This window comes from Botryllus schlosseri, chromosome 1, assembly GCF_051294905.1.
Source record: "Botryllus schlosseri isolate E-star chromosome 1, Bs_hap1, whole genome shotgun sequence".
In the NCBI taxonomy this organism is placed as follows: domain Eukaryota; kingdom Metazoa; phylum Chordata; class Ascidiacea; order Stolidobranchia; family Styelidae; genus Botryllus; species Botryllus schlosseri.
The window spans coordinates 12328031-12342596 of record NC_137236.1 but is presented as its reverse complement, the minus strand read 5'-3'; the positions used below and the strand labels follow the sequence as shown (position 1 = coordinate 12342596).

Below are 14566 nucleotides of genomic sequence, written 5' to 3'. Positions count from 1 at the left end.
ATTGTCGCGTCACCTGCTCCACTCTGGGAAGTTCGACAAAACATTGATCAACACTGAATGATATCCGTTGAAATGTTGTTCGCCAAAGTTCCTTTACGAATGTTACCTCGTCAGAGCTTATCCACAGTTGTTTGACCTAACATGATATAAAATCGTTACTTGGCGTATTCGTTTTACAAGGTTCTGAAACCGACAACGATTCCAATTGATTAAATAATGGCATGAGGATGCATATTTATTACAGTTGTGTGAATTGCGTATATTGTATTCAGCAGTGTTATCTGTGGAGTAGGCTAGCATACAAAATTTCTACATCATGAAGTACCCATTTAATCAGTACATACTTTCGTCAACCTCAAATTAGACTTGATAATTTCTTTGAATTCTTTAATATTGATACGAAGATATTCCACAACTATTTCGATTTGAGAAACAGTCCTTTCCATTGCAGTTAAAAGTTCGAAATCAATATCTTCACAATTCTAAAAACAATATAGATGTACAGTGTACAGAGTATGGCCAAAAAATCACGGACTCAAAATCAAAATTTTCTTCTTTACCTGTCCACCGCGATGTATATCCATGAGTAACGTAGTAACTTCCATATTTTTCAAAACCTCCAGCCAACAATCCACGTTTGACCAGCTTGTATTTTGTGTCATATCAAATTTGTCGATCTCGGTAAGAAGATTCTCAAATTATTCCATCCTCGTTGGGTAATAATTAGGGATGGTGAGAAGGAGAAGTTCACGTTCGCTTTATGTGTGTGAACTTCAGAAATTTAGAGGTTCGTGTTCACAAACGAACTTTGGTAGGTTCTGCACTGTGGAGCTTTTACGAGTATTACAATTTTTCAAGTCATTATGACATCTTCGGTTGAGTTTCTTTGCATTTCCGCTTCGACCACTCTCTCCGTGGCGGTGGAAGCATAAAAAAATAATCCTAAATGAGCATGCAACCTGCTAATTTCACAATACTTTAGTTGCTTTCTTATAGAAGTATGCTCGAAATATCCAGCTTTCCATCTGTGAATATTTAGTGAATCTTCTGTGAGCTTGGTCCTGAATCACACAACATAAAGAACGACAAACGGTACGTGTTGAGTCAGCGAAATCTGTTCATTGAACCAATCAATGAAGTTGATATAAAGAATACATCGCTGTCTAATGTAAATAATCAACCAGGCGTCCGGCCTCCAGCTGATTTGATATGTCTATTGCATCATAAAAACTACTGGCTACTGTATGACATGTTTATGAGGTAATATCGGTACCAAGTATAGAAACCGGTTTTACACTCTAATCATTATCAATGTAGCAATAATCAGACGCCGAATACATCGTCCGCTCTAGCCTAGACCGTCAAGACGTAAGCTTATATCCCTTGCAAGTTCTGGTTGAAAAAAGCTACCGCAGTTTTGGTCATTATTGAATCCTCAAAACTGTGTAAAGCAGAGGTTTCAAACACGCGGCCCGCGAATATGTTTTGTGCGACCCGCCGTTTCGTGATGGTAGTATTCACGACATCTGGAGTACGAGGTGCATTGTGTAATTAGCCGTATATGCTATCTAGAGCTTGAAATCATTTTGCAAACAAACAATGTGATTTCAATATATATACCATCGGAACTTGTGTTGAAAATGAACGAGGGAACGAGAACTTTTACTGAAAGCACAAGGAGTACGGTCGCTAAAAAGATAAAGAGACACTGCTATAGCTATGACAAAATAATTATCATATTTACGTTGTTTTTAATCAGTTGCAGTCGAAGGCAAATCTGAAGCTGATTTGAATTTATATTGACAATGGAATAAACAATAGCCGACTTATCAGGATTATACCAGAAACCTCGATTAGGCTACACTGCTCAAATGCTCAGATATCTGATCAATCTTTGGTAAATTATAAAATATTCCTCCGCTGCCTACGATACGTAGCGTAGGCCCTGATTCTACCGATAATTGTGGTACGTCGAATGTCCGCTGGCTGCAATATTATAACACGACAGTTTTTACGATGTCGTGATGCATTCGTGATCTAGCATGGTGTCAATACCTCATTATTTTGACAAATTTTGCCCAGCACAAAAACTATTTTATTCAAATATTTAAAAATAATATTTTTCTCGTGTCAAACGTGGATAGTAACTTACAATAGGAAATTAAATTTTGACTGTGTTTGTGGAATGCCAGTCTGCAAGGACCAGTCATATAAGGCCTACTTGAAAATTATACAATGAATACCGCTATTATTGATGTTTCGGCCAGTGACGTCAGCAAAACTAGGTAATTGGCCAACGAATACATTTGAGTCTGAGACTGAGAGTCTGAGTCCGGATTATTGCGAATGAAAATCGTGAATAATTGTTAATTTTTCATAAGTGGAATAATTCAAATAAACCTAATAGGAAATTCAAGCGCAGCGTAACTGCAGTAGTTGCGACGCAATTGTAAAAACTTGTTTAGCTTACGACGCACCCCTAATCGTAGCTCTCACAAGCCGTAGTGAATTATTATTTTCGCATTGTAAATACTACGTAACCAAAAGCCTGGTTTGAAAGCTGTTGCAGTGGCAGACATACAGTATATCAACCAGTCTGAGCGTTGGACAGGCTGGAAAAGTGACGTCAACTTGGCTTGCTGCTTTCTTTCGCTTAACAATCATATTTGCGCAATAACTCTTTCGAATGGAACAAGTCATGAGGATAGTAGTAAATACGATCATTACAGATTCATATTTACAAGTTAATGTAACGCAAATTTTACCCCTTCCAGTTTTATCAAGTATGAATCGCAAAGGGTATAATTTTGGGTCGGCAATGTGCCAGAGTTATCTGTTAATATGTGTGTAATATTTTTCGAGTTGATAGCCAAAAATCCTGCGATAGTTTTTACATATCCAAGGTCACTGCGTTGGGTAATGCAGCCAATAAGCGACACACGCTGAAAACATGGCGAGTTCAGGCCTATGGGACTCATTCATTTCTAGACCAACCACTTCAGCGCTGGGGTACATGAAGAGGTTAATCAACCGCTGATAAAATGCGGTCCCAAAACATAAGCAACGACGAAACCTTGACCAAAAAATAAATGGTGGTGAATGGCCAAACCCTTCGATATGGATATGCTCCGTTGTCGTCACAGAATGGCCCCTTTCTTGCAATCTGACTAGACAGTAGTTACAGTAGTACAACTGCGACACGTAGAGAAATTTATTTCACCATAATTTGAAATCGTACGTCAGACATGTTTTGTAGAGCTGTGTTGGGAATAGAATTGTGATATGCGCGTTCTGTATGTCATACATGTCAGTAAAATCCTGGCATACTACAGTAATATTGAAAATGAATTCCTTTACATGGATGAGGCTCGGGTGGCGAGATGCCACAAAAGCTCAGATTTTGTTGGTAGCCTAAAAATCTGCTTTACAGGTATTAAATTGTTATGTACTCTCTAGTTAGATTGAGCTAAAGGGCTGAACGCGCGTGAGGTGAGATTATTTGCTCTTCTCATTTACGCGCAAGACAGAAAATGAGAAGAAGAAAAAAACAGCACACAAGTTTGAGCAACCTATCATAAGGTAGCGAGCTCTAATGTGCCTGCCTACTCACCCTCTCGCACACAAACATGTGTTTTTCCACCTATTCGACAAACTGGAGCCTCCGGGACCTTTGTGTCAGCTCCCAAAAACGATTTCACCAGCAAGCATTTTTCACTCGCAAAAAATACGCCGTATTTTTGGATAGAAGTGCAAAACAGGTCTTAAGACCATCCAAACACTAGTAGACGTTATTGTACAAAATCCAATAACTTGTTTGGCCAAAACGGGTTTTTGTGAAATAGTTGAAATCAAAATGATCGAAAAAAGTTGCCTTTTTAATGAAACACTTGACACTATGTCGAAGGAAACAACTTTGACTTATGCTAGAGAGTTTATTCTGCTGATTCCAATAATGTGCATCACCCTCCAAAATTAAGTATTTTCTGATGTATCGTAGTGTAAACAGTCAACTGCTGAGAAACGGTAGTAGAATGATCAACCATGACGAGTGACGTGGCCAGCATGATGTTTTGCAGAACTCCAAGCCTTCAAGCCAGAGATATGTTGCTAAACACATCTTGGCTGATTTATTTTGAGTTTAATTACTTCGTTAGGTTCGACTTGGCTATTCAATCGTAATTTTATGTTACTTTAGCGACATTTAATTTATCATGTATGGTGTCACCAAATGTACCAACTGAACTAATAAAATGCTACAATAATTCCAAAAAAAAAAATACTTTGCCAACATTATTGACGAGGAGTCAACTATACCGGACAGATTTATTGAATCAAACATCGGTTTCTTTGCTTACGCGAGTTGTGAACTTAAAAACAAATTATTGATTAGCCAGCGCCACGATTGGAGGGACTTGGTTTTTAAGATAGTAAAAATATATCAAATCAAGATAGATCCCGTATGCCTGGCCGATTTCTTAAATGAGACATCAATGCATTCTTTATGACAATTTCGTTGATGGAAATAATTATTTGAATGGTTCACAAAGCACTATTCCCTTATAATTCCTGCGTGTATATAGGTTACTTTGTTCTTGATATTAATTGCTCGCAAAGATCACAGCAGATACTCATTGAAGATTCACAGACGGAAAGCTGAATATTCCGATCATACTTTCGAGCAAATTATTTTTGAAATTGCTATGCATGCTTTTTTAATGTTTAGTGTTGAATTTCTTTTCACGCAGCCAGCGCCATGCGGAGAGTGCTCCTAAGTTGAAATGCAAAGAATCTCAACCGAATACGTTATAATGACTGGAAAATTTGATTACACGAAGAAATTTGAGAGCCTATCAATATTCGTTTGCGAAGGCCATCCTTCCATCCATTCCAAAGGTTCACATACACAACGCAAAGAACGCGAATCTTATGTTCACACCATCCGAAAGGTTACCCTCTTTATAACTATAACATAGCGGTAAAGAATTTTATCTGTTCAATGAACGAATCATCAAATCAAAAAAATGAATTGCAACTATTCTCCGCCACATATTCAACGAAGATCTACAATTTATGGCAGCCAATAAGCTGTGCAATACTGGTAGTTGAACCAATGCCTTCAAAAAGAATCCTTCAAATAAACTACCATAGTATAGTGAGTTTCTATCTACTCAGAACATCTGGTAGAACGTCGGACTGATACTAATGCTACTGAGCCGACAATGAAGTCAATCTTACCTTGATAAACTGTCTCTTCGTCTCAGAAGCTAGAACTCTCAACAAATCGTCATCGATGCCGCAATTATGAAACGATAAGGATTTCACTTTCCCGAGATTTCCAATCACCGAGCACAGCGTATTCAGTACTGCGGGTGTCAGAGGATAATTCGAGAAGTCAAGATCTTGTGTGTAACTTTCCAGTATTTTGAGCGCCGCAGCTTCTTTCAACGATGTGAAAATGTCCAATTTTTGCGCTGGTGTTATATCTTGCGTCAGTTGATATTTCAAATTTTGCATGAGGTATTCCGCTTTATGATCTAAATCATCTGTATCAATATACATAATATAAAGATTAGCGTCAAAGTTGGTGTGGTAAAAAAGACTTCTATATTTCGCAATCGAATGTTTCCTTCCCACGGGAGTATTGTAAGAATACTACGATCCACGTCTAGTATGTACGTGATCAGTGAAAAGCATATTTAATTATTCTGCATTCAAATGTGAGATATGTAATCGCAATAGAGCAGTGACTATGACACCTGTCTTGGCGACTGGATATAACAGAGTTTTATAAAGTATCGGTCGCGAAGACGTAATTTTGGGTCTCCAAGGTACCAGACCAATCTGTAAATATGTATTTAGTATTTTTACATCCCCTCAAAAAAGATCTTTGCGAGATTGTCTGTAGATAGTTCGTACATATCCGAGGTTACCGTGTTGTATACTATAGCCGACCAGCGAGACACGCTGAAAAGTCGCTACTACAATATCGCTTGATCGTGAAAATGTGCCGACCTTTTTATTAGATAAGTCGGTGTGAATCCATGATAATATTTGTCCACCATTGGTTTCACTTGGTTTCACACCGTGAAAAATGGTTGAGAAGCTTTGGTGTAGGGGTGTACATCAACGAGCGGTGCTGTGTCAAAATAATCGGCGGCGATGAAACGTTGACCAAATATTATCGTCGCTGGTCGACCGAATCTAATTGTAATGGTCCGCTGAATGTGTATAGTTCACAAAAATTGCACATCTCAAATCGGAGCATTTGTGCGACTCACATTATCGCCGTATAGCAGCAACGTTCAATGGGACTTCACTTTGTACGAGTAACCAGACGTCATTATGACCAATTGCCATAATATGGAAATGCGCGATTCAAAAACGTTACAATCCAAGAAGGGTGCGACAGGCTTGTGGAAGTTTGTTGTGGTATTCAAGGTGTTTTTCGACTACATTGTTCATTTTCACTCGGTTGAAATTCCTCGTTACGATTCCGTATCTGGCGACCAGGAACACGTCCCAATGCTATACCTTTTCAATACACCGCTTATGCAGATCATAGCAAGGAGGAATCAATGCGAGAGGCTTATCGTACTTGTGCAAGCTAGTCATATATGATTGTCTAAATCCTACTGGCACAGCAAAGATCGAAAAGCTTTTGAGTACGCCCGGATAAAATATTTATACGCATAAGGACAGGTAGTTATTGTGGTGCAACAATAAGAAATGAATTTAACAAATCCAACATTTCTATTGTTCATAAGATACAACGCATCGTTCAGATCACATCTAAGTCCTGGTAAAATCAAACAGTTGAGTGATTTTTGTTTGCAAAGCAATCGATTACGCTGGTCAACAAAATGAAGAAATTTTTTTTTAGGGCAGAACATCTGAGAGCCGTTTCTGGTTTTTTTTGTGGTTGCTGATTACGAATATCACAATAGTTTTGTCAGATTGGCTCTTTGTCAGCAGATATTTATACCCCTATAAAGCCCGAAATTGCTGTATTTATGATTAAATATTTCACTTAGTAGGAAGAAACTCGTAGTTTTTTCTAATTTTAACTAATAATAACTAATTGACTATGAAGAACCCTCATGTCATTCTCAGTCCTTCTATCGATATTTACATGACATGATGCAAAATATTTGTTTGTCAAAAAAGCAGGTTGTCAAGCCTAAAAATCGTACTTCTGCACAACGGAAATACATATTCCCCTGTACCAATTGGTCATTTTACCAAGATTAACGACGAGTATAAAACATATTGGTTGAATTGAGAGACTTGGAACACAAGTGGATTCTCGCTCACACAGGAATACGTGGCAATGAAAGGGTGGATAAACTCGCCAAACTGGCCGCTAGCCAGAGGTCCTGGCTGAGAAATGGTCAGCGCCGGAATGCCTATGATGCACCCGTCGATTGAACAGCCCTACACGGAAGCATCCCAATAACCTCGAGCGCTGTATTATGAGCACAAATCGACTTATTTCGTTGAAATCATGCTTATTTTGTTCCACGGTGTGCATGCGCACAATAAAACATAGAAATGCAGTGACTGAAATTTCAAATTGAATATTTTTCACCACAAACTATATTTTATGTTGATTACCGAATAATTTCGGGCGACTTTCGCGTTTTGGTTGGTATATTAAGTTGTCTGAAGATCAATATATTCCAGAAATCCGAAATTCAAAATTTTCTTGGTCGTGATAATTTTGGAAGGTGTTACGCGTTCCTAAAAATGTGTCTCGTGGACCCCACTATGGGAGCTATTAGTGTAGTCGGATGCTCACGGTGAAGTTACCACATTTCTGCAACTCTCTGCAGTATTGCAAAAAAAGTGAATCGCATGCGTTTTTTGGATATCTTGTGAGTACGCAATTTGCACATAGCTTTTCACCACGTAACCAGCGCGGGACTATTATTTTTTGAATAACTGACCGCATGACTTGATCATTGTAACAGTAGGTTTAGAGCCCATTTGAGCAAGTGGAACCCTCGGATAGATTTCCACGTCGGATCAGGTTTCATACCTTACGGTTCTGTTACGAAATATGAAAACTTTGATCAGTCCATGTATACTTTCTCCTATTAAATATAGGCAGATTCTTCACACTAAAATTGCTAAATTCCGGGAATTTTTCCCCAGGATGGGAACAAGGGGCGTATACTAACATATTGACATTCGAAGTACAATGAAATACCAACCTGGCTTGAGAATTGCAGAACTGATATCGGATCTAACACTTTCGTTTTTTAGAATACCACTCGTGAAATTGCGCACAACGGCCCAGTAGGGTTTGTGGAATTCACGATCAACGATATGCTTGAAATCATCCAGTCTCATTCCCACCACGGAAAGTGCCGCTAAAACTTCTTGAAGAGTTTGATGACTGAAAAAGTATCTATACATCCCAGCTATAATTTTCTGTCCTAGAATCGTCAGTCCAGGCACTTTGATGACAACATCACTTATATCCTTGTACGCAAGGCGATATTTGGAAAGGTCTTTGTCGGTGAATGTTACCTGTTGCTTCATGGTACCACTGCATGCCATTACCTTTAATTTGTCGATGACGTCGTTTACGTCAATGACGTTGTCGATGTTTCTCGTATTCTCACATTCCAAGAAAATCTGAATTATAGTGACCATCACTCCGGATGCACAATTGGGAGGATGCGATGGAGCTCGTTTCCTGGTTATCATATAAAATACCAGAAACAATGGTGTGAGACACATATAGTGCATTGCGGGGTTAGATAACCTCATTTCATGCCAATCATTTTCTGAATTATGCCCCATCAACTCACAATACATTTTCTCCGCTTCCCCTTCACTAAATCCCACCAAAGCTGCCATAAAATTTGGTCGCATATTATTGGACAGACGAGCTACCGAATGCTCCCTCGATGATATGATAATAGGAACATCAGGTAAAAGATATCCTGCCAGTATGTTACCAAATATCGTACGTGTGTTTGACACCTCCCATGGCCCAATTATTCTATCGCATATCGGATCCCATGTAGCTTGATCCAATCCATCGAAAAACATGATAATTTTTATCACCCCATCCAGTATTGCCTTAAGACCACATCCTAGCTCAATCACTGACAACTTAGTGACTTTGGGGCTAAATATAACATTTGCTAAAGTAACGTTCTCCTGATCAGGAATATCTCTGATGTTCATGTGCATGATGATGTTATATTGTTTGGCGTCATTGCGAAATAGTTTAACAAATTTCTTCCATAGTGAATGTTCTTGATCGTGGAGATTATTTGCAATGATAAGTTTCTTTGCTAATCTTTTCATCATGATGGTCTTGCCACTACCCGGTTGTCCGATGATGGCGCAAGGTCTAGCGTGTTTTTCTTGGATGCGCTTTAGAAAACCTTTGTAGTCTATAAAACGTCCAGTTTTGGGGTTGCCGTGGGCACTGAATCCTTCTTGTGGCAAATATTCTCCTTTGTATAATTTAAATCCAGTTTTCAATTGCGGGTAAAACTCAGTGTCTGGTTCCGACAAATCTTCGTACGATTCTAGGACTTTACCCTGTACATTGTTCCACGAGAGACGTCTAACGGTCTCCGTGAATTTAGCAAGAAATTTTCCTGAATAAAAATATATTTTCGTCAATGATCCACGGTCAAAATAACTGTCAAATATTGTGTTTACTACTTAATTGGAGGTATTTGGGAACAATTTGTAATTACATACTTTGGCAAGTGTACAGGAACGTAGATAACAGCATGTCCCCAGATTGATTAGCACACGTTGTAACTCCTCACTCATCCCCTGAAGTTTAAATCAGATCGGGCAAAGGCCATGAATTCTGCCATTGACAAACATTTGTTGAATAATTATCGAGGCGACAGATTTCGTTTTCAATTTAATTTGTGTGCCTTGGAGTTGACTTATGTCAAAATACGCCAAGTCTATACCTACAGAAGGAGCTCGTGTACCATCTAAGATAGTAAATTGAGCTTAAACGATCTCTACGCATTGAATATTTAAATTTCATGTCGGTGACGTAATATTTGGTGACACCGTCGTTGATATACATACATTGTTCTTATCAATTCATAGTTGCCAAAGATTACCCTTGATCAGTATCAGACGTAAATATTCTGGTTTGTTTGAATATGAATATATTATTCAATTGTAAATTCTATTTCATTGCAGTAGGAATAAAAGTAACAAAAATTAAGTGATGTCATTTGCAGTTGGAGTTGTGAAAACCTAACAGTCTTGAGCCACTTTATTCCGTTATTTTTCGTATGAGGCTCTGTACAGTTTCTATGCCACAAATCAGTTTCGCGGAGATTAGGTTGAGTCCTTCCAGAATGATACTTTTCAATTTAAAATTTAGGAATATTGGGCGTTATATTGCAAACCTTTTATGTAGAAGGCTTTGCAAGAACTGATTCCACTGCCTTTGTTGCCATCCGAGATCCGACCGTGTTTTCGGACACTTGGCATGCTCGTGGAGAATTCTACACAATTCTAGTTGCACTCGGCCTTATCGGTTGGCGAGAGTCTTGGTAGCCAATCACATTGCGTATTACGAACAGGCGCGTTGCAGTACGTGGTTTGAATAAAGGCAAAATTGTTTACAAGCAATCTACTGGGAATTGGATGTCTTCCTCTGTCCTTAGTTATGATACCTTTTATAGGTTGGACATTTTGCCTACGCGTTTAGGACACGCTATATTACGCAGTGAAAATAAAAAAAATAAAAATGTATAAATATATATATTTAGGCCCACCTTAATACATACAATAGTCATTTTTCTTTAGTCGCGAGCGGGTACCTGGCCAGTTCAAATACGGCTCCCTTCGATTAACTGCTCAAATTATGAGACACCTCGATTAGATCCACTTTTCGGAATGACCTAAGTACTTTGCAGGCTTGGATTTTCTACTCCCACTTACAGTTACTATGACATTACTGCTGCTCGAAATTGGGTCGAAATGATTTACCGAAACTCCTCAGAAAATCACACATTAGGTTATCATTCATGTTACTAAAATGCTTAGCGAAGAGAAGTTGGCTGAGAACCGTCTGTTTATTACCTTCAAGTATATTTACGGCTGCATTGAAAACAAATGATTGCTTAAAGCACTTTGTATATAACCTCTTTTAAACAGTGTTTTAAACAAAGACATTTAAAAAAATATGTTGTGTATGCGATATTGGACACAACTCAGTGGAGCTTATCGCATTTGTAGGCCTTGTGCTCCACGACGCGAATTTCATAATGTTCATAGGTATTTGCTTTTTTTCTGTATTATTGGAAACGTTATTCAATCTCTCTCGCAGTCATTCTTCATTCTCTCTCGCTCACATAGGTCCACATTAGGGTTGTTCAAAATTTGGAAAATGTTTGGAATTCTGCGTGTCCATCGCTTATTCTGTAGATTATTGTTAAAAAACAATAATGGGCTTGAAAGAAGCTCGCAGAAAAGCCGGTAATATTTGTCTAAATGCGTTTGAAAGTAGCCGTCGCAGAGTGGGCGGGGAATTGATGAAGTGGGCGGGCAAAGAGAAACCATTAATCCTGATTGGTTGAAGCCGGTAATAATAAGCTAATGATTGGCTGAAAGACCGACTTTGTGAACACTGCTGGTAACGATTTTTGCGTGCTGTTGTGCAGTCGTTTCTGTTGGTGTCATTACAGACATGATATATTGCCTTTGTTAATGTTGTCATCAGGAGTCCATAGAACAACATTGAAGCCGCCTAAGTTAATATCTACCTGCAGATAGTGCTATGTATTGCACAGGTGCTCTCGCTAGTTGAGATACGAATGAACTAGATTCATGCATCTTGCTACCTTAACCTAAGTTCCTAAAGTTACTGACAGTGAGTGATACTCAAAAATTTACCACCAGGAGTCAACATCTCAGTAGAAGCCTACTTGTTATGACTAGTCGTCTCACCCATAAACGAACGCATATTACACTTTTTATTCACAATTGAATGAAGGCGAAAAGCACTATTTACAAAAGACATTAAAAAAGTACGTTGCAGATCAGTGTTGCATTGTTAGGCACAAGTTGCAGATTACAGGCTTTTGATTAGAGTTGACTTCCTGCTGTTTCCAAGTGTCTTTCTATGCTGTTCCACAGCTTGAAGCAGACTGTCTCTTTGTTGTTCATTGTCAGTCAAGATTGCAGCATAGTCTGTGCTTAGCTTTACACCTCGTTCTGCGGCATCATTAACGACTTTGACAGAACTGATGTAGGAGCTCATTCTGGTGTAGGAATCTGATAAGGGCCAAACATCAACCGGTTGAGCTAGCCACGCCCCAGAGCATTCAAAAACATCAAATATGTACCACGACTGTGGCCCAATAAAATCAGACAAAGTAGTGTCCTTGTTGATGTGTAATGTTGCATTCAACGAGGGCGGGCCTCTCCTGAAACTTGAAAGTTCGTTCTACCTGCAGGAGCGTATTTGCCATATTTTCTCGGGTTTCATTGCTTTCACTCGGCGAAAACAAGGCATATACAGCGGTTTCCAGCGATATACCAGTCATGCTTTAAAAGCTTTTGTGAAGCAGCTTTGGAAACTTGTACGTCATGTTCCTTGTAACTCAACATGTCCTGGATGAATCTCTGCATCACGACCGATGCAAATTTTTCCAAAATGTCCTGAGATATTTCCAGGCGATTTGTTTCTCTGGCTCTCTTCGTTGCAGATCTTGACAGGGAGAACATGGCTATATCTCCTCCACAAGCCTTAATAAATGCTCCCATCAGCATCGTTGTCAGTTAGGCTACTTGCAATCGATCCAGAGCTTGGGACACATGCGTATTTTTCATAATATTTTTAGCTGCCATCAGTTTAATGGATTGGGTCGAGGTGCCAAGTCCAACATCATAGTCAGAACTTGAACTCAAACTGTCACCCTCTTTTGAAGATGACGATGATGCTAAAACAACATAGTCACAACTTGAGTCGTGTGAAACGTTTTCAACAGTTTGATCTGCAGAGCTGCTGTTTTCTTTTTGAGGTCTTAGCCAGAATTTTGTCTCTTCCCAACATTATTGACTGGCGAGATTGCCGTTGATCTTTATAAAATGCAATGTCTTCAAGCTTTCTTTCATGTGGTAGATAAATGTCATTTTTATTGTTGTTATGGCATCTCTACTTCCAATATCCCACAGCATGTCCAAATTATCAGTGAATTTTCTCCTCTTACCCTTGGGATCACTTTCCTGTTTCGGATTCTTCTTCAGATCACGTCATCTTTCGTGCAGGTTTTGAAGAGATCGCACCACATGTGATTTCTGCATTGTCGCAATTCTCGCCATTTTTAACACTGTCATTACATCATCCACCACCACAGTACATAGTTCATGAGTAGGGGTTGACTGAGGACAATGCTCTTTCAGATGCAGCAAGAAACTCATTACTTCTCGTATAGTAGGTAATCTCGAGCCACAGATGTAATCGCAAGTATATCCGACCAAGTACTGCTCAGATTTGGATCTTGTTCTTCGCTGCGGCATGTGTGCAATCTTTCGCCGTTTTGCCTCTGCCATGACTGCACTATTGTTGCTCCAAATCATAAACTACTGCTATCGACTCTGAAGCATTCAAAGAACACGTGTTACAGTACTACTAATGACTCATCAACCCACAACGCGCATGTACAGAACCACAACCGCTACTAACAGACCTACCTCAGCAAAACAGACTTTCAAATTAGTAAAGCGAGGCTCCCGAATCTGAGTCAGCTGTTGCAGTAATCAGTTAAGCTTAGCCGATTACCCAATCAAGAACCGTGATTTCATGATTGCCCGCCTCCGCTGTCGGTTGCCCGCCCACTCTTCAACGACGACTTTCAAACGCATTTAGACAAATGTTAGCGGCTTTCCAGGGAGCTTCTTTCAAGCCCATTATTATTTTTTAACAATAATCTACAGAATAATCGATGGACACGCATAATTCCAAACATTTTCCAAATTTTGAACAACCCTAGTCCACATAGAGGTCTCTGCTGCTAACTTATAGCACGGCTCACTTTCAGTCTGGGCTTCTCAGTGCACTACCGTAATAGCGAGGTCGGCGATGAGGAGCCCAGAGAAATCTCCGACACGTAGAAGTTTGTCATAACCGGGTTTCGAACCCGCGTCCATTTGTGTCGTGACTGCAGTGTTTAACCAACTGCGCCAGTCGCTTTTGATTTCTATTAATGTGCCATAATTGTGTAAATACTTTCCAAAAACATGTAGTATGAGCCTACGGACGATTTACACCCGGTATAGCCGACGTATACGATATGGAATGGCTGAACCCTCGAAATAGTCAGTTCAACAGCTATAGTACGTACATAGAGATCGTTCGTACGGAATGAATGTTCTGAATATGATGACCATCGACCGTAAAATGTCCCCTGACGACATAGCGAAGGTTACGAATATTTCTGGTCAGTATACGGCAGGGGTGGGCAAACTACGGCCCGCGGGCTGCATGCGGCCCGCAACGCCGTTCTGTGCGGCCCGCGAGAGTCTAAAGAAACTTATTAAAAATATTGATAAAATGCGTACTAAA

General features: G+C 39.4%; 2 protein-coding genes across 3 annotated transcripts in view; both read right to left on the bottom strand.

Moving 5' to 3' along the window:
• Positions 1 to 14566, bottom strand: part of LOC145441998 (uncharacterized) — a 230707-nt gene that overhangs the window by 145173 nt on the left and 70968 nt on the right. The window lies entirely within an intron of this gene.
• The window catches only part of LOC145441952 (uncharacterized), a 42220-nt gene that overhangs the window by 26285 nt on the left and 1369 nt on the right, over positions 1 to 14566 (bottom strand). Inside the window, exons 2-6 of the mRNA XM_080319909.1 lie at positions 8211 to 9617; positions 5236 to 5543; positions 561 to 677; positions 345 to 482; positions 14 to 136 (exon numbers count right to left, since the gene is read on the bottom strand). Coding sequence (XP_080176035.1) covers positions 14 to 136; positions 345 to 482; positions 561 to 677; positions 5236 to 5543; positions 8211 to 9617 — 2093 coding nt within the window. The remainder of the gene's footprint in view (positions 1 to 13; positions 137 to 344; positions 483 to 560; positions 678 to 5235; positions 5544 to 8210; positions 9618 to 14566) is intronic.